This window comes from Meles meles, chromosome 14 (assembly GCF_922984935.1).
Source record: "Meles meles chromosome 14, mMelMel3.1 paternal haplotype, whole genome shotgun sequence".
Classification (NCBI taxonomy): domain Eukaryota; kingdom Metazoa; phylum Chordata; class Mammalia; order Carnivora; family Mustelidae; genus Meles; species Meles meles.
In genome coordinates this window covers 82,908,794-82,926,904 of record NC_060079.1, presented here as the reverse complement: position 1 = coordinate 82,926,904, position 18,111 = coordinate 82,908,794, and the positions used below count along the sequence as shown (strand labels likewise).

General features: G+C 42.5%; 1 protein-coding gene across 4 annotated transcripts in view; it reads right to left on the bottom strand.

Annotated features, from left to right (window-relative positions):
* Window positions 1-18,111, bottom strand: part of MYO16 (myosin XVI) — a 596,952-nt gene that overhangs the window by 132,008 nt on the left and 446,833 nt on the right. For all 4 annotated transcript variants that reach the window (XM_045978501.1, XM_045978500.1, XM_045978499.1 and 1 more), the window contains exons 24-27: window positions 11,190-11,265; window positions 6,371-6,546; window positions 3,812-3,892; window positions 3,315-3,520 (exon numbers count right to left, since the gene is read on the bottom strand). In XM_045978501.1, coding sequence (XP_045834457.1) covers window positions 3,315-3,520; window positions 3,812-3,892; window positions 6,371-6,546; window positions 11,190-11,265 — 539 coding nt within the window. The remainder of the gene's footprint in view (window positions 1-3,314; window positions 3,521-3,811; window positions 3,893-6,370; window positions 6,547-11,189; window positions 11,266-18,111) is intronic.

Sequence of the window (18,111 nt, the reverse complement as noted above, 5' to 3'; positions counted from 1 at the left end):
TGTGTCCTCACACAGCACACAGAGAGGGAGCACGCACCTTCTCTCTGATGACTCTTGTACTAATGATGTCGGATCAGGGCTCCAGCCCATGAGCTCATTCCACGCGGATTCCCTCCCACAAGCCCCATCTCCAAGTGCACGTACAGTGGGGGTTAGAGCTTCCGCCTACGAATTTTGAGCGATATACGACTTAGCTCATAGCAACAGGAAACCCGTTATGGATCATGACGCTCCTTTCCTTTTTCTCGTATGTCCAAACTTGCGGAGTCTTTTGTTGTGGGAGAAAGGACCTTACATCTTTATCATCCCCCGGGAAGCGACTGATGCTATTAGGCCAACGCTTAGCAGGCATACCTCTACATTTAATCAAAACTGGATCCGCTAGGCTAATGCGATTCTCCAGTCTAGTTAGGAAGTCTCAGAACGATCGACAGTTGTTAAAGCCGAAATACCACAAAGCAAATTTGCAATATCATCACATCTACCTGCAGATTCCACAGGGATGTCATTATCCCCACGGAGTGTCTGCTGGGGTTCAGGAAAAATGAATGCCACTCAGATAAGTAGGTGCTTGCTTCACACCAGGACATCTTTTGCTTCTCAGTCTGATATGTTTGTGGCGATCGTATTCCTTTTTGTGTACTAAACGAAGTAATTTGTTTTCAAAGGGTTTTACTCTCTGACAATTAGGACAAGGTGATAGGAAGAGAAAATAAGTATTTCACATAGGAACAATACATCTGTTATCAGTTATCAATGTAATAGGAAGTTTTGGCAAACGAAACTTCCTATCAAACTGCACCTTTAATCTTTGTTTATATAATGATGCTTGATTGTCTGGGGCAATGTCAAAGTTCTGATGAGCTTCCTAAATAAATATTAAATTATAGTGGAATCACTATGCTATACACCTGAAACTTAGGTAACACTGTGCGTCAACTATACTCAAATACAAAAATTATGTTATTTCCTGACATGACAGTATGTGAATTACATTTTATTCAAGTTCTATAGAGATGGATCATCTCTGTATGGATCAGTGTTTTCTGTGACAATAGCCCGCTCTGCCATCCTTCATTTAAGGAAGATGGTGGCAAGATGCCTGGGTGGCTCAGTCGGTTAAGACTCCAACTCTTGATTTTAGCTCAGGTCTTAATCTCAGGGTGGGGAGTTCAAGCTCCACATTGGGCTCCATGCTGGGCACGGAGCCTACTTAAAAAAAAAAATGGTGGCAAATTTCCACTGATGTAAATGAATAACTCCATCTCCATTGACATGCCACTGAGAATAAGGATAAGTAGAAATCATATCTTCTTTTAAATAAGGGGCTGGTGAAAACAATGCAAAGATTTACCAAAAAATATCATTTCTCATCCCTGCTACTCTTTGAAACAAACCATGGTTATAGTCTCTGTTATATAGAAATATTTCTTTAAGTTGAATAAAGAATAATCTGCAAGGACAGGTTCATTCTGAAAGCGCTGGTTAAACACAATGCACAGAAATTGTTATTGAGTAAGACATGGCCCCTGCCGAGAGGTCATGGTAGACAAGAGATGCGTATATGTGAAATGCTGTACTTAGTTTTAAAAGACATTATCCCATACACTCTTTTCCTAGAGGTCCTGGTTGAGTGTCAAAGTAGACTTAGGGGGGGAAAAAACCAACAACAAGGCAGAAAGCATTTCCTAATCATTGTGATATGTAATATAGATACACACGTGGGCACACACAGCCATGTTCACCGTCCTCTGCTGGGGGAATAGGGCAATTCAAATAACTTGTTTTCAGTTAGCAGCTTCCTCATGCTAGGGGCTCAAGTGGAACTTCTGGTCATCCAAGTGTTAAATTTAACTCTTTTCTTTTCTTAAAAAAAGATTTTTATTTATTTATTTGACAGACAGATATCACAAGTGGGCAGAGAGGCAGGCAGAGAGAGAGGAGGAAGCAGGCTCCCTGCCGAGCAGAGAGCCTGATGCGGGGCTCGATCCCAGGACCCTGAGATCATGACCTGAGCCGAAGGCAGAGGCTTTAACCCACTGAGCCACCCAGGCGCCACCAAATCTCTTTTCTTAAATAAATGGTTTGTCAAATAGATTTTCCATACTAGTTGTACAGTTAGTTTGAACCATAAATGCTACATTTTATTCTTGTAATATTGATAATATTTTATATCCATATTATTTTAAAACTTTATCTTTTTTTATACAGCATTACTAAATACTTTTTTCTTTTCTTTCTTTCTTTTTTTTTTGCTTACTTCCCTATTATTTTGTAATTGCCTAAGAGCAAACATTGTTATTTTCACCAGTGCCTATGTTGCAATAAAAATTTATTTACAAAAATAGGGGTGGGGGCTGGATTTGGCCAATGAGAGTAGTTTCCCTGATCTAGAAAAATATTTTGTTCACGGACATAAGGGAGAAAATAATCACATATATACGTTCTTCTATTTTTATTTTTGTGGGGGGCAGAGGGAGAGAATCTCCTTTTTTTTTTTTTTTTTTTTAGGGCAGTGTGGGGAGACAGGGACCCTTAGCAGGCTCCATGCCTAGTGTGGAGCCTGACGTGGTGCTTGATCTCACAACCCTGAGATCATGACCTGAGCTGAAATCAGGAGTCGGATGTCCTACCGACTGAGGCAGCCAGGGGCCCCTATATTCTTTTAAATAAAAAATTTTAAGTGACCATTATATGCAATAATCTTAGAAATATTTAAATCAAAGAAAATTTACTCACATAAAGTAACATGAGAACGGTTTCCAAGGTATCAAAGTTCAGTAACTTTTTACAAAAAGCTTGCTCAGTGCATTTCATTGTTTCCAGAGTATTTTGTTTACTGGGCTTAGAAGAACGTACTTGAACCTTGAACAATACAGGTTTGAACTGTACGGTCCCACTTATACAGAGATTATCATATATAAATATAGTACAGCACTGTAGATGTATTTTCTCTCCCTTAGGATTTTCACAATAATATCTTCTTTTCTCTGACTCACTGTATTGTAAGAATACGGTATATAATATGTATAACACAGAGAATGTATGTTAATCCACTGTTTGTGTTATCAGTAGGGCTTCTGGTCAACTGCAGGTTGTTAGTAGTTAAGCTGTGAAGGGATCAGAAGTTACACACTGATTTCCCACTGTGTGTGCGGGGGCAGGTGCCCCAACCTCCCCTATGGTTCAAAGAGTCAACTGTATACACAGTAAAACCAAGGCCTGAAACAAAGAACAAAACTGGAGACCCTTGCTAGCACATCAGCAGGATGTCACACCGAGCACATACATAATGTTTCAAGAGCAGGATTTACCTTGACAGGAAGTCCGAGAAGGAAAGGCGAACAGGGTAACCGTATCGGATGGTCTTCACCATGTCCAGGACCCCAATATACTGTAGCTGAGCGGACACGTAAAAATTATCAAACGTATCTGGCAGCCTTGAGTTATTGGGCTTGATGCAATGAATAAAGTGTGGGGTCCGCTTCTGAAGTTTTCCGATAATATCCGTCAGAGACTTCTAAGGAGAGAAGCAAAGCTCAGCTGATTCTCCAAAGACGACATTGATGGCAGATATAAAGAGCTTTTCAATAAAAATGTTTATCTTTGATCCGTAACTCTTTTATTATGAAGTCTCTGTGGCATGAGTCCGTGTGTGTACGTGTGTGTGTGCGTGCCCGTTGAGTGCTTACTTTGATCTGAGGGTACTCAAGTGGTCAAAAATGGGGGAAAATACACATGTACCCTCTACAGTTGATATAATCAAAATCTCACTTTTGGAAGATTCTGGAAAACCACAAAACCAACTAACCCTGAGTTGCGATGCAATGGTGATGGGACCTCCCCGTTCCAGTCGCTGAAGGAATGTAGAGGCTCCTTTCTTCTTTAATAACTGTCATGAAAATAAAAGGAAACAAAGCAAGAGCAATTTACTTATTAAAGTATGTAGTCCTTTATTTTTAATTGAAGTATCATTGACACTCGTTTCAAGCGTACCACACAGTGATTTTCGTAGTATTTTCCTAAAGTCCACGTAGAAGAAAATAATTCAGCCTCCCACCCAGGTAAATTCACTCACAGAATGGCCCAGATCTACAGCAGACTGTAACATTCAGTACCAAAGGGTTCCCGGCGATGGTACTCTAAACTGGGGACATGGGCAGCTACTTGTTAAACAATACCACGGCTGCCAGCCTCTCGAGTACACTGAAGCTGCGTCCTAGGCCATCTGAATCCTGAGGCCAAGAGCTGACTCGTTCAGCAGGAACAAGCGCACGCTGGTGCCTCGTGCTGCCGTCACACGCGTTTGTCTGGAAGTGGTAGCTTCCCGCCCGGCAAACAGATAGTCGTGTGTGTTACAAAACCTGACGTTCTAGCAATCACTGGTTTGTTCCCTTAAGTTAACCACAATCAATTTCTTCCCATTCTATTTTTCTTGCCCTTCCTCTTCTTTTTTTTTTTTTTTTAACTACTCAAAGGAGTAGTAGATTACCTATCTGAAAAATGGCAAGACTCTGAGTTTTCTTCCATAAGTCATTGCATACAGCTCTTAAAAGAAAAAAAAAATCATACATAGTAGAGATTAAAGGATAATGGAGATAAAAGAAGTCTGTGGAAATGAAGCCAATGGGAAAAGAAAGGGCGGGCAGAAGGTAATTAATTAAATCCCACCAGGGGTTAAAAGGAGCCCCAGCCACAAACGTACTGTATTGCCTTTCACAAAAATCACACAGACTCAGACCAACATACCTATTGATCCAAAATCATCTACATTACAATAAAGAGGTCCTGATAGGAGAAAAACGTCAGATGAAACCTTCTTGTCAATATGGCACTCTTGCTAGCATGGAAGCAGCTCATTTCCTTCCACGGACATGAACTGTCAAGCTGGAGTGATCAATCCTAACTGACAAGGGAACATGAAAGGGGCGACTGGTCCAAGATCGACGGGTTTTCTACGGACGCAAGCCAAGTGCGACGCTTGGCTAGAGTGGGGAGAACCCCGTCCTGCTGGTCACAGGCATGGACATGCACGGATGAGGGCAGCGTGCACAGAAGGGAGGAATGAAACACTTACGGAATCATCGTAATAAATAAATCTCCATCCCTGGAAATGGAACACTCAATTTCCCTTTCTGGGCGGAGGAACCACTGTGAATGATCTTCCTTTTGCAGTCCTTTAGGGAAAAGACTAACGGCCTCTATGCCTGGTAATGTTTAATAATTAAGGCTAAAAATTACAGTTTAGAGGTGTGTGGTGATTCTGTGCTCTTGATTTCCAGGATGATCGAGAAAGGAAGGGCCAGGAGGTTCAGTGAAACCCTCAGGAGTAGAGATCTTCCTTACAAAGGGTAACTCTTTATCTTTTTTTATGTAAAAAATGCTGCTTTGTATTCAGTGAGATTGAATTCCTGTGACCAGACAGTCCAGGAATGACTCCATCAAAGGAGCCCTAATTGTAGGGTCCATTGGCTACACACACACAACCATACACACACACACACACACACACGAGCACACATACTCACTCATTTCTAATATGTTATCTACATCTTGCCACTCTTCCAAAATAGAGCTGATTTTAATTATGCTTTTATTTTAATTGGTAAGCTCAAATGCATTCCAACAAGCTATAACAACTGAATTTCTAAAATTGATTGTCCTGGACACCTTCCCAAACATATTTCTCATCTCTGTAGTTTTGGTGGCAGGCAGAGCAAACCAGGCTACCATCAGGCACTGAATCCTTAACGTTAACACGTTTCCTACCTATTTTCTATTGGTTTGAGACAACTCCACTGAATCTGTAGTTCTGTTTTATAAATAGAACCTTTATGTTTTAAGTATAACCACACTTGTGTCGGACAAGTACACATTTAAATTAGTATAATACAAAAGTAAGCTTAAAATCCACATGCTATCCAGTAAAAATATTCCAGCCCCAGAAACCATACACACTGTCTATAAGAGAAACTACAATTTATTGTTTAGAGACCTAAAACCTCTGAAGTGATTAATGTCGACAGAATAAGGTAGCGAAGTTTATTCCCTGGAAAGCTACTGTCCCTGCAGTTACTTCCCATTCATCAAAAGGACAGTCAACGAGACAAGGCACAAATAGGATGTTGCAGAGACAACCAATAAAATCACTAATGTCCTATTTGCTACTGAATTTTCACTCCACTGCACTCTCCTCTACCGTCCCCTCTCTCTTAAGGTTATACTTCAGCCAGGATCCTTTTCGTTACTTTTTAAAATTAAAATATCAGTTTGTTTCCATCGGTTTTCAGAATTGCATTTAAAGAAAAAAAAAAGTAAAGGTACTAAGCGGACTTAAGAACAACCAAACAAGAATCAGAGAAACTCCTACCTTACTGAGTTCTAGATAATTCCTGTTTTCTCCAATAATTGAAGAAGCTGCTGTTTTCTTACTGAGCAGGGTGGATTTCTGTCCTCTGAACTTAAAAGAAGGATAGGAGGACACGAGGGATCCTGTCTGTGACAGTTTCGACTGGAACAAATGATGTATCACGACATTTTCACTAGCTAGGAAAGAAATAAAGGGATATTGTGAGTGGCATTCAAACCGTTATGTCCCCGAGCTTTAAACATACTCCTCATTCCAAGGCTGTTAAGCACTAGACATTCTCAGGGCCAGACATAAGCGAGAGGTCCATCTTTCCCTTTGGCCCTGTTCTGTCTTCCCACCATTAATCCTAGCACTTGATGAATTCCGACCTTCCCATGTCCTGACCAGGAGTCCTAATCCGTGTCCCTGTCCTCTACCTCAGCACTGGCCCTTGGCCCTCTGTAGGACTTGTGACTCTCCTAGCCTTGGGAACCCAACTTGCCTGCTTGGGTCTACAGAGCTTCAATTCTCTTGGCCAAGTCATGAAGACATTTGGGTTTCTGCCAGCAGCTTCCCACCCCAGAAACACATGTCCCGGGGTCTAACCCATCTCCGGGTGTGTGTAAACATCTGTGGGGACCCTGTTTCATTTGTTTGTACCAGTTGTTAGGAAAAACAGTTCAGCTACAAAGATAAAAAGCCAATGTCTTTTACATGTGAGGTTATACAAATTCTATTAAATTTGGAATAGTGTAGTGAAAACCACATACAGCGGTTAGAGCTCTCTAAGACACCTTTCTCGTGTTACCTACATTTTTATTTACACAATCCTCACAGTTTGGTTTCCTTTCCTACAAAATGACCACGACATACCTAGTTTGAGGATGATACAGGGTTAGAATGTAAAGTCGTGTGCACATTGTTTAAGATCTTGTGGACCCATCAGCTAGTTAGCTCTTTTGAGCGGCAAAGCCATTTTTCTACCTTTCCCACACCCAGATTACTTTGCTTGCGCAGACTAACATATTTAGTGACAAGGCATGTAAAGGAAAGTCATTACATAATAAACAAACTAGGCAGAAGTGTCAGAAAAGGGAAGAACAATTGGGGAACAGGAAGGCAAAATGGAGCCCTGCGGTGTTGGATACAAGTTAGGGCTAGCAGGATAAATTCCTGATTTTTCATACAGAGCTACACACCCATATTTTATCTACGTATCTTCGGTTGTCTCGTTCTGAAGGGGCCTCAAAACGAAGACAACACAGTTAGAGATGAGCTCGTCAAGCCCCAGACCGCAGTGTTTCTTTTTTTTTTTTTTTTTAAGATTTTATTTATTTACTTGACAGACAGAGATCAGAAGTAGGCAGAGAGGCAGGCAGAGAAAGAGGAACGGAAGCAGGCTCCCTGCCAAGCAGAAAGCCCGATGCGGGGCTCGATCCCAGGACCCTGGGATCATGACCTGAGCCGAAGGCAGAGGCTTTAACCCACTGAGCCACCCAGGCGCCCCAACCGCAGTGTTTCTTAATACCATTCTTCTCTAAAATAAATCTAGGCTTCTTGGGCACAGGGCTGATTTGGAGGCAGAGCTGATAATCACGGAACATTCTGGAAGGCTGGAATACAAGGGTGTGCTAAACAAGATCATGAGAACCTCAGAAAGAACCTAGGAGCTGGCTTGAAGGGTTTCTTACTGCCCGTATCTTGAACAATGTTAGTATCAAAATAACGATAAGTAATAGATTGTGAGTCACTTAATAAAATAAGAATCTACGAGCCCATACTACTAATAATTTAATTAGTTAATTAATGAGAAAGGGGAGTTCTTATATTTGAATGTCCCAATTGATGGGAAAATGGGGGGTTAGAAAATCATGATTTTGCAACCATCAGAGAAATTGCTGATTTGGGCGAGAATCAATCATACGTGCGAGCCAGCAGGTGAAAGTCTGATGTGGAAGAGAACGTTGATTGCCTCACCTTCCTTACGAGGTGATGGAGTAAAACAGCAGCCTTCAATTACAGAAACCCAAAGGGTGTCACCTTAACACGGCTATGTCACCCATGGTGTTTCAAATAGTCAGTGCATCCTATGACTGGGTTGGGAGGACCCTTCTGCAGGGTTTCTGCCCAGAAGGGGTGCGCGGACGTCAATGGGAGCCAACAGCAAATAAGCCCAGATTGAGGGACCGTCTTCAAAGTAACTGGCCTTTAGGTTTTAAAATGTCAGTCATGAAAAGAAAAAGATAAGCAGAGAGAATGCCCCAAATTAAAGAAGACTGAAGAGATATGACCGCTAAATGCAGCAGCTGGCCCTGAATCTGGGGGAAATCATTATGAAAGACGTTGCGGGAGTGAGCAGCAAAGGGATAGGACTCGGGTCTAGATGTTGGCACAGCGTCAATGTTCAATACTCAGACCGTTGTTCTGTAAGATAATGTCCTTTAGCTCAGGATGTATCCCGAAGAGGCCTGTGCTGGGTCTCAAATGATTCAGAACATACATGTCATGCACACACACGTGCACACATGTATGTCCATACGCACATGCGTGCGTACACTTGCACGCAGAGGGAAGGATGGTGGGGAGTGGAAGGCGGGGTGAATGGGACGGAGAAGACAGAACAAAAGAAGGGAAATGAGGAAAATGAACTGGGGAAAAGGGTTTATGGGACTTCTTGGTACGAATTTTGTAACTTCAACTTGAAATCATTTCAACATCAATAGTTCATGTTGACGTTGAAATGGGAAGTGTCCCCCACAGGAGGTCTGTAAACATTGTATCCAGTGTTTCCCTGCCAGTCCACCGGGATAAGTGAACTTAGAAGAACGGTTTACAAGCAAGTGCAAGGCACTGGGAGACAATAGACTTGAGAGCCATTAACCTTATTGACAGTAAATCTTAAATTTTCTTATTTTTCTAAGCATACTTAATACTCTGGATTTTGACTCCTTTGCCTCTTTCTGAGCCAAGTAGACTTTATGGCACATCTCAGGCACAGGTGTGAGCACTCACTGTGTCTCCAAGCTACCTGCCTCCCTTTGGCCAGCTGGCTCACGGTCCCATAACAGACCCTACAACCTTTCTCAGCTGGGAGATTGTTGATAATAGGAAGATTCAATTAGAAACTATAAACAAGTACCTAGCAAGGTACTCAAAAATTTTTTAAAAATGTGTAAGTTACACTTGCTTTTAACAACTATTTACAGCATCAAACAATTTTGCGAATTCATAAAATACTATCACAACCATGCATCTTTTTCTTATATGACAGAATGGGTGAGGAGCTATGGCCTGTGTGCCAAATCTGGCCCACTGCCTGTTTCTGTAAACAAATTTTTATTGGAACACAGGCATGTCCGTTTGTATTGTCTACACCTGCTCTGTCATTTTAACAGTAGAGCTGAAAAGTTGCAACAGAGACCTTATGGCTTGCAAAGCCTGAAGTGTTTATTCTCTGGACCTTTATAGAAAACACCTGCCACTTCCTGTATAAACATATAAGAATCTATTATAAATTTTGTCTGCTTTCTCAGATGCCAAAAGAATTTAGAACAGAACAAGACTCACTTGTGTTCTCTTGGAACTTAATAGCAAGTATACACAAAAGAATGACTTTAAAGGGACTCTGTTAAGGTAAGGAGAATGACAATATCACTAACTATCACTTTCTCTCTCTAAATACATATTCTATCACCTGAAATACAAAAATAAAGAAAAAGGCATTGTGCCAACTTCAAAACCACGCTATATATTAGATCTTCAAACAAGGTATGACTTAGACGGCAGAACACTATCAATGGAAACTCAAATAAGTGAAAACTAGAAGGAGGATATTTCCAGTGATAATCAACAGGGTCAGTTATTTCCGTTCTTTTCTTCTACATGCTATCATTCCAATCCCACGCTCCTCCAGCTAGTCTCAGTTTTAAGAGAACTCAATCGCTGTAAGTTCTGAGAGACAAGCTCAGTAAGTCCCCCTGAAAAACGATCTATGGCATCCGTACCGCATGATTTAAGGTAAATACGGTCCTCAAGCCAGTGGTGATTATTTCCAGCTCAAAGCCCTCAATTTGTCTCATGAAGGGCGATCACAGGCTTCTTTTTTCCAGGAAAGATAAATGACTCAGCTCATGGCTAGCAACTTAAAGCATCAAAGATGATACATTTTAATTCACTCAAAAGGTTGTTAGGGAAATGAGAACCAAGGGCTACGGAACCGGTATGGAGAAAGAATGACTAGAGTCGGCAGAAGTATACATATTGATACATATAAGTGTAGTATGTACTTAGTCCCCTGTTGTATAGAAATAGATACAAGTACATAAAGGGCTGAGATTCCCTAACTAGATAGAGGCTGTCAGTTGATATATACAGATAAGCATGTGTGCGTGCACATATGAATTTGTGCCCTCCCTCTACTTCGTGGGCATTAATTCTTTATAACAGAAAGTATGAGAATAAAATACCACCGTTAGGTATGCTCCAGACCTCAACTTCAGTAATGAAATTCACCCTGCTGCAGCCTAAATAATTTTGGAAGCTATATTAATCTTCATTAGTCTTCACAAAAGAGCTTTTTTATATTCATACCACTAGAGTGGCAAAGGTATTTTATATTTCTATCTGCTAAAAGCTTAGCTAAATTATGGTTTCTACTAGACTCCAAATTAGATTGTAGCCAATGTACATTGTGGCAAGATCCATTCTTTATTATTCTGGGCTTTAGAATGTAAAAGATATTTCAATTCCCCTGTTGCTGGTGGCATAGTGCAGAGAACAGTGTTCAGAGATGGGGAAAGAAAGAGTGTATGGCATTTTAACCATAGGGGGGAAAACTTACTTTTCATTACAAATAGAAGATTCTGTGAGAGGGTGTCTTTATTTTTTTCAATTGCTCCAACAATCTCATACATTACCTGTAATAAAAGAAAACGGCGTGATTACTAATGTTTAAATATGGCCACAAAAATAATCTCCTTTACAGAATAATCTGACTCAGAGGAAGTTTCCAACTATTCACCAGAGAGGTGTTTCCGGTCTTTGAAGTTCATCTTACACCCAAGGTCAAAGCTCCTTTCTGCATATCAAACAAGGGACACCTCTCCTGTTCTAATTTCCAAGTCCCCCTCTGACTGTGAGTTTAAGAGAAAATGGTGGTGACTCGCATTCTTGCAGCCCCCCTTCATTCCCGAAGACCCTCGCCTTCCCAGAAAACTCACTAAACCGGGCAGGGGGACGCTGCTACGCCTGGGGAAGAGGGCGTGATTTCAGTTGGAGAAATTCAGCGGTCTCTTTATTGAAAGATTCCTTTTGGATCATTTAAACAGTTAATGTTTAAAATGAAGAAAACATGATGGGGGCCTGGCTCAGTCGGTAGAGCGCGAGACTCCCGACCTCATGGTTATGAGTTTGAGCCCCGTCCTGGGTACAGACAGTACTTAAAAATAAGATCTTGAAAAAAATGAAGAAAAGATGATACTGAATTAAACACATAGATGCAGAGCACAGACAGACACAGACACACACACACACAAATTGGACTACCTGACTTTCTCTAAAAACATTTCTTTTTTTTAAATTTTTTTTTAAGATTTTATTTATTTATTTGACAGAGAGAAATCACAAGAGAGTCAGGCAGAGAGAGAGGAAGGGAAGCAGGGTCTCCGCTGAGCAGAGAGCCAGATGCGGGACTCGATCCCAGGACCCTGAGATCATGACCTGAGCTGAAGGCAGCGGCTTAACCCACTGAGCCACCCAGGCGCCCCTGTAAAAACATTTCTTGTCTTTGCTCTTGTTATGGTCTCGTTTTGTACAGCCATTCCTACCCAACCCACAGGAAAATTCCTGCCGTAGCTGGAGCACAGTGACTACAAATCGTTCACCTCCGTCTCCCTGCAGCAAGTAACAGAACGCCTGTCCATTGGCCACATTCAATAAATATCCGCTGACATGAACTTAAAGGTTTTGGTAATTATGACCAAATACAGCAAAACCCTGTGCTGTCCACTTCATTAAAGACTGTGCTGATGAGTCTTTCATTATCACAAGATCATGCTTTGGAGCTCGTGTTTTTTGGATTGTGCGTTGGGAAGTTCTCATGAGTGGCACCTGTACCAGGCAATGCGGAGAAAAAGCTAAAGTTCTCCCACTGAACTCAAGTCCAGATCTTCCCAGCGGGAGACTCCAGCCACATACCTAGGAAACTGCATCTCCCACACACATCTAAGGGCAAAGGCTCAACCAGGGCAGTTGGATGCTGGCAGGAAGCATGGAGCTCAGCACCCGTTTCTACTTTGTATCAAATTAACAAACCTTGAAGCATGCAAGTGTAATTGTCTTTGTGATAATGGGCAAACTATGATACTCTCTTTCCCGTGTTAACTAATAGTCTGAAGGGCACTCCAAGCCTGGGAGCTTCTGACCTTACTCATAAGATATGGACGGCCCCCGGGCTCCTGGGTGGCTCAGTGGATTAAGCCACTGCCTTCAGCTCAGGTCATGATCTCAGGGTCCTGGGATCGAGCCCCGCATCGGGCTCTCTGCTCTGCAGGGAGCCTGCTTCCTCCTCTCTCTCTGCCTGCCTCTCTGCCTACTTGTGATCTCTGTCTGTCAGATAAATAAATAAAATCTTTAAAAAAAAAAAAGATATGGACGGCCCCAGTATTGACAGGATTTGAGTTCACAGCTCAGCGCAGGTTTTAGACACTGCCCACAACAGTTGGTGATTGCATCATCACAATATAATAATGCAAATGACTGAGAACGTTTTACATGAAATTGACATTAGTGGAATGTTAACACAGGGTTCCAAACAATTTTTTATCCCCCCCTCCCCGGCCCCAAATCTGGAACGAAGTCTTTCCTCAAGAAGTCCTTGCATACTTGAGGGGAAAATCAAAATGAGAGACCAACCCCCACCCCCAGGCCCTAAAATATGCACACAGCACATTGTCGGTGGGCTAGTCAATATTTACGTTTTCAGTGAATGGAGCCAAGAAATACACAACACATACCAAACACCTATGTGAGGGGTTTTAATTTTTTTTTAATTTTAAAAATAAAATACAATCTGATTCCAAATTTGGTCTTTCAACCATGACAATTTCTTCAAGTCAATGAAGTTTAATATTGACCTTGTCCAAGGTGATTTGAAAATCTAAATAAATGATATCCACTCATGTCCATTTATTATGTCTGTATATAATCTGCTACCATTGCCTTGAAATATTTCTGAATTAAGCTTTTGATTTTAAGATCATTGCAGGTTCATGGGCAATTGTACGGGGCACTACAGACAGACCCCGTGGACCCTTTACCCAGTTCCTTCAACGGTAACGTCCTGCAGAACGACCATAGCCGTCAACCCTGTTGGTAAGAGTCTGCTTCTGGGCTCTTTACTCTGTTCCATGATCTACGTATCTATCTCCTCATCTCTGTCTTGATTACTGAAGCTTTACAATAAGACATTAAGTTAAATGGATGAATTCTTCCCACATTATTCTCCTTATAAAAATTGTTTTGGATTCCTGGGTGGCTCAGTCAGTTAAGTATCTGACTCTTGGTTTTGGCTCCCGTCATGATCTCAGGGTCGTGAGATGGAGCCCAGTGTGGGGCTCTGAGCTCAACATGGATTCTGCTTGAGATTCTCTGTTTCCCTCTGCCCTCCCCCCTCTAAAATAAATAAATAACTCTTTTTAAAAATTGTTTTAACTCTTCTAATTTATTCACTATTCCAAATAAATTTTAGAGCAATGTTGTCTATTGATAGCTCTATATCTAAAAAAAATTTTGCTATGATTTTGATAGGAATTGCATTACACCTGCATAGCGATTTGGGGAGAAGTATTATGATGCTGATTGTCCATGAGGCTACTGACCCTGCCGTGTTCTTACCCACAAATGTTATGTGTCTCCTAGGCAGCTCTCTGCGTGCTTTCCTCGTGGTTTTGCGGGTTTCAGCATACAGATTTTCCCCGTTTCTGTTAGACTTTTACCTATCAGCATTTTTTATAAGCAGTTGTAAATGTTATTGTATTTTTAATTTTGGTGCGCTTTACTAGTATATAGAAATGCAGTTGATTGTTTTTACATTTATGTTGTATCTTGTGACCTCAATGAACTCATTTATTAGTTCTACGAGGCTTCCCCCCCCCTTTTTTTTAGTAGATTCCTTGGGATTTTACATGTAGTCAATCGCATCATCTACAAAAGGATCAATTTTGTTTCTTCCTTTCCAATATATCTGGCTTTAATTTCATTTCTTTTCTTAGTGCCCTTTCTAGAACTTCCAGCATTATGTTTAATAAGAATGGTGAGAACAGACATCCTTGCCTTCTTTCTGACCTCGTGAGCAAACACTCATTTTTTCACCATTAAATATTATGTTAACTGCAGGATTTTTGTCTATGCTCTTTGTCAAATTGAGGATGTCTCCTCTAACAATATTTTTCTGAGTGTTTTCATCATGAATGAATGTTGAATTATCAAATGCCTTTTCTGCATCAGTTGGTACGATCATGTGATTTTTTTTTTCTTCTTTAGCCTGTTAACATGGTGGATTAATCTTGACTGATTTTCAAATTCTCGTACCAGCTTTGCATCTCCAGAAAAACAAAACAAAACAACAAATTATTCATGGTACATAATTCTTTTTACATACTGCATAATTACAGTTGCTAATATTAAAGGTCTTTTTGCGTTTTCGTTCATGAGGGATACTGGTCTTCAGTCCGCGCGCACGCGCATGTGTGTGTGTGTGTGTTCTGTGTCTGGTTTTCACACTGGGTAATACTAGCTTCATAAAATGAAGTGGGAAGTGCTCTCACCTCTATTTTCTAGGTAAGAGTTTATAAGTTTAGTGTTAATTTTCTTTTGAACATTTGATAGAATACTCCAGTGAAACCACTGGGAACGGGAATTTTCTTTTTGAGGAGATTTAAATTCTAAGTTCATTTCCTTGATTCAGTTATGTATTTTATCGGGTAAATTGAGGCAGTTTGTGCTTTTTGAGGAATTGGTCCATTTCACCTAAGCTGGTGTTTGCGACAGTTAGTTTCCCTCTCGATCTTTCTGGTGCCTGCACAGTCTCTGGTGAAATCCCGTTTTACTCTTGATAGAGAGCAGTTGGTGTCTGTTCTCTTTTTTGTCCTCCTTTCTACAGATGTGTCATTTTGGGTTATTGGCAACCAGCCAGCCCTCTGTTTCATGGATTTCCTTTACTTTTTTCAACTTCACTGATTTCTGTTTGTTTTCTTTGGTGTTATTTTGCTCTCCTTTTTCCAGGTTCTTGAGGTAGGAACTTAGACCATCAACTGAGACCTTCCTCTCTTCTAACATACATGTTCAGTGATAGACATTTTCCTGTCTGCACTGTTTTTGCTGTGTCTCACAAATTAGGTACATACTATTTCCATTTGCATCTTTCTAATTACGTCGAAACTTCCTTTTTGATCCATGGAATATATAGAAGGGCACCATTTAGTTTCCAGCTATTTGGAAATCTGCCTGCTATCTTTCCGGTATTGATTTTTGGTTTGGTTGCTTTGTGGGAGGTAAGCCGACTCCATAGAATTCTAATCTTTCTGAACTTCTTTAGTTTCGATTTTTGCCCAGCAGGTGGTCTTTCTTGAGCCATACCACACTGGGGCTCAAGAAGCATGTGTATTCTCTTTTCACTGGTTTGAGCGCCCGGTAAATGAGTTGGTCCTGTAGGTTAGCGGTGGTGTAGAGTTTTAGTGTGTCCTTGTGGAGATCCTTAGAGATGTCCCACCACATGCCCAGAGCCGGGGTCAATGTCTCCAGTGTAAACTTGTGTTTCAGCTGCTTCCTCTGATGCCACTCAGCAGGACGAGAGAGGCCCAGCCTCGTCACTGGCACTGGGGAGAAGCCGGCTCCCCACGCAACCACCACTGATGTAGAAGCGGGCTCTTTCATCTCTGCTGGGCAGAGAGGCGTTCTGGTCTCCCACGCCCCCCCCCCAACATATGCCCCTGGCTGTGGGGTGAGCAGGAGGAAGGGGCTGGCATGCGTCTTCATGGCTTCCTACAAAGCCACCACTGGGGGGGTATGGGGAGAGGGGAGCTGTGGCTGCATTATCTCTGGGGTGTGCCCAACGTCCCAGCCCCCCACTAGGCCTCCTCTAACATTCTCTGCTGCAGTGGGGAGGTGGGGGTACAATACAAATTCAGAAACTTAGCACAAAAATCTGAAATGGCCTAATTCCAAATTACATGCCCGAAGAGGAAAACTACATTTTAATGAGTGTGCCTAAAGGGTTGTGTTTGTTTTTGCTTTAAAAAAAAAGGATAGAAAACAAAGTGGCCACAGCTTAATATAATATTAATCTAATTATTAATCTATATTAATAATTATTAATATTTATATTATTATATATAACATATAACTATGTTAATAATAATTAATGATTATTATTAATATAATTAACATAATCTAGACTAAAATAACACACTTTAATTTTTTATCCAAAAAGGATGCAAGATCTTGAAGTTAATTTCGAGAAAAGGATGGAACGGAAGAGCATTAAGTCAACGAGCACACCCGTCGGATCCCCAGTAAGTCTCCACCTACAGAGCGATGTCCACACGATCCTTCCACACCAGGCACGTTTGCACGCTGCCTTCCTCCTCACTCCCGGCCACTCTGCAGCCCAATCTGTCCCTTGACGGCTGCCCGGCCTTCGCTCTTAGCCCCAGCTCCTCCAGACACCAAGGCCGAGTCTGCTCTGCAGACCCCGTGCTCTGGGGGGTCCTGAAGCTGCAGGGGGAGAAGCAGCAGCTGGGCGGGGTGCGGGGTGGGGGACACACCTTCTGGGCTCCAGCTTCGACCAGCCACGGAGCCTGGTGGTAAACACGTCAAGACACTCTGCCTTCTCGTCTCCAGGACAAGGGAGGGCACGTCGGCCTCTCTCTGTCTCTCCCCCCGTCTGTCCGCCTGCCAGCCTCTCTCAAGCGGATTTTGAACATCAATGAACAAGGCTGTTAGCCCTCAGCTCCGCACAGTACCTGGTTTTCTAGGCAACGCCCCACACCTGCTTCTAGCGCTTGCCTCTACCGTCTTCTCTGACCTGTTCCAGAAGTTTTTTACAGCACTGACCTGAGAAGGACACACGACGTCCTCGAGGTCCTCTGTGCTGAGGCGGCCAGGAAGGCTGCCTCTCTTGCGGTGTGTCTATGTCGGTCAGAAACCTGTGTCACTCTCCAAAGGAACTGCCTCCGAACAGAGCGGGTCCCCCGGGAGGGGTAGGGCCACCTGACGCCCGCTGCCCTCTCCCCCTTGGCATCGTCAGGACCTCGCCGACAGCAACAGCCTCTAGGAGGCAGAGGAGGCAACGACCGCACAGAAAAGAAACCACAGAAGCCACAAAACTCCGTGGGACGAACGTCCCTGGTTCCTGGGTGTCCCAAGGGAGGTGGGACTCAGAGCCTAGTGGACTGGACGGAGAACCTTCTACGGGAGGGAAACAACCAAGGAGAGGCTCCGTGCACCCTAGAAATAGCGCCCGGCTTTGTGAGTCTGTGCCATCAGGACAACAGAGCCGGGCCTGTCCTCTCAGCCGTGTCCCCCGAGGAGGAGGGACTGGTGGACGGCGCGGTGGGAGCTGCAGGAAGCAGGGGGAGGCGGAGGCCTTTCTCGGTCACTCGGGTCAGCTGTCTCGCTGCTCTGCCTTGCTAGTCCTCGCTGGTTTATTATTCGGGGATGAAAGGAGAAAAACACAAAAGTAGCACAAGATAGAGGCCCCATCT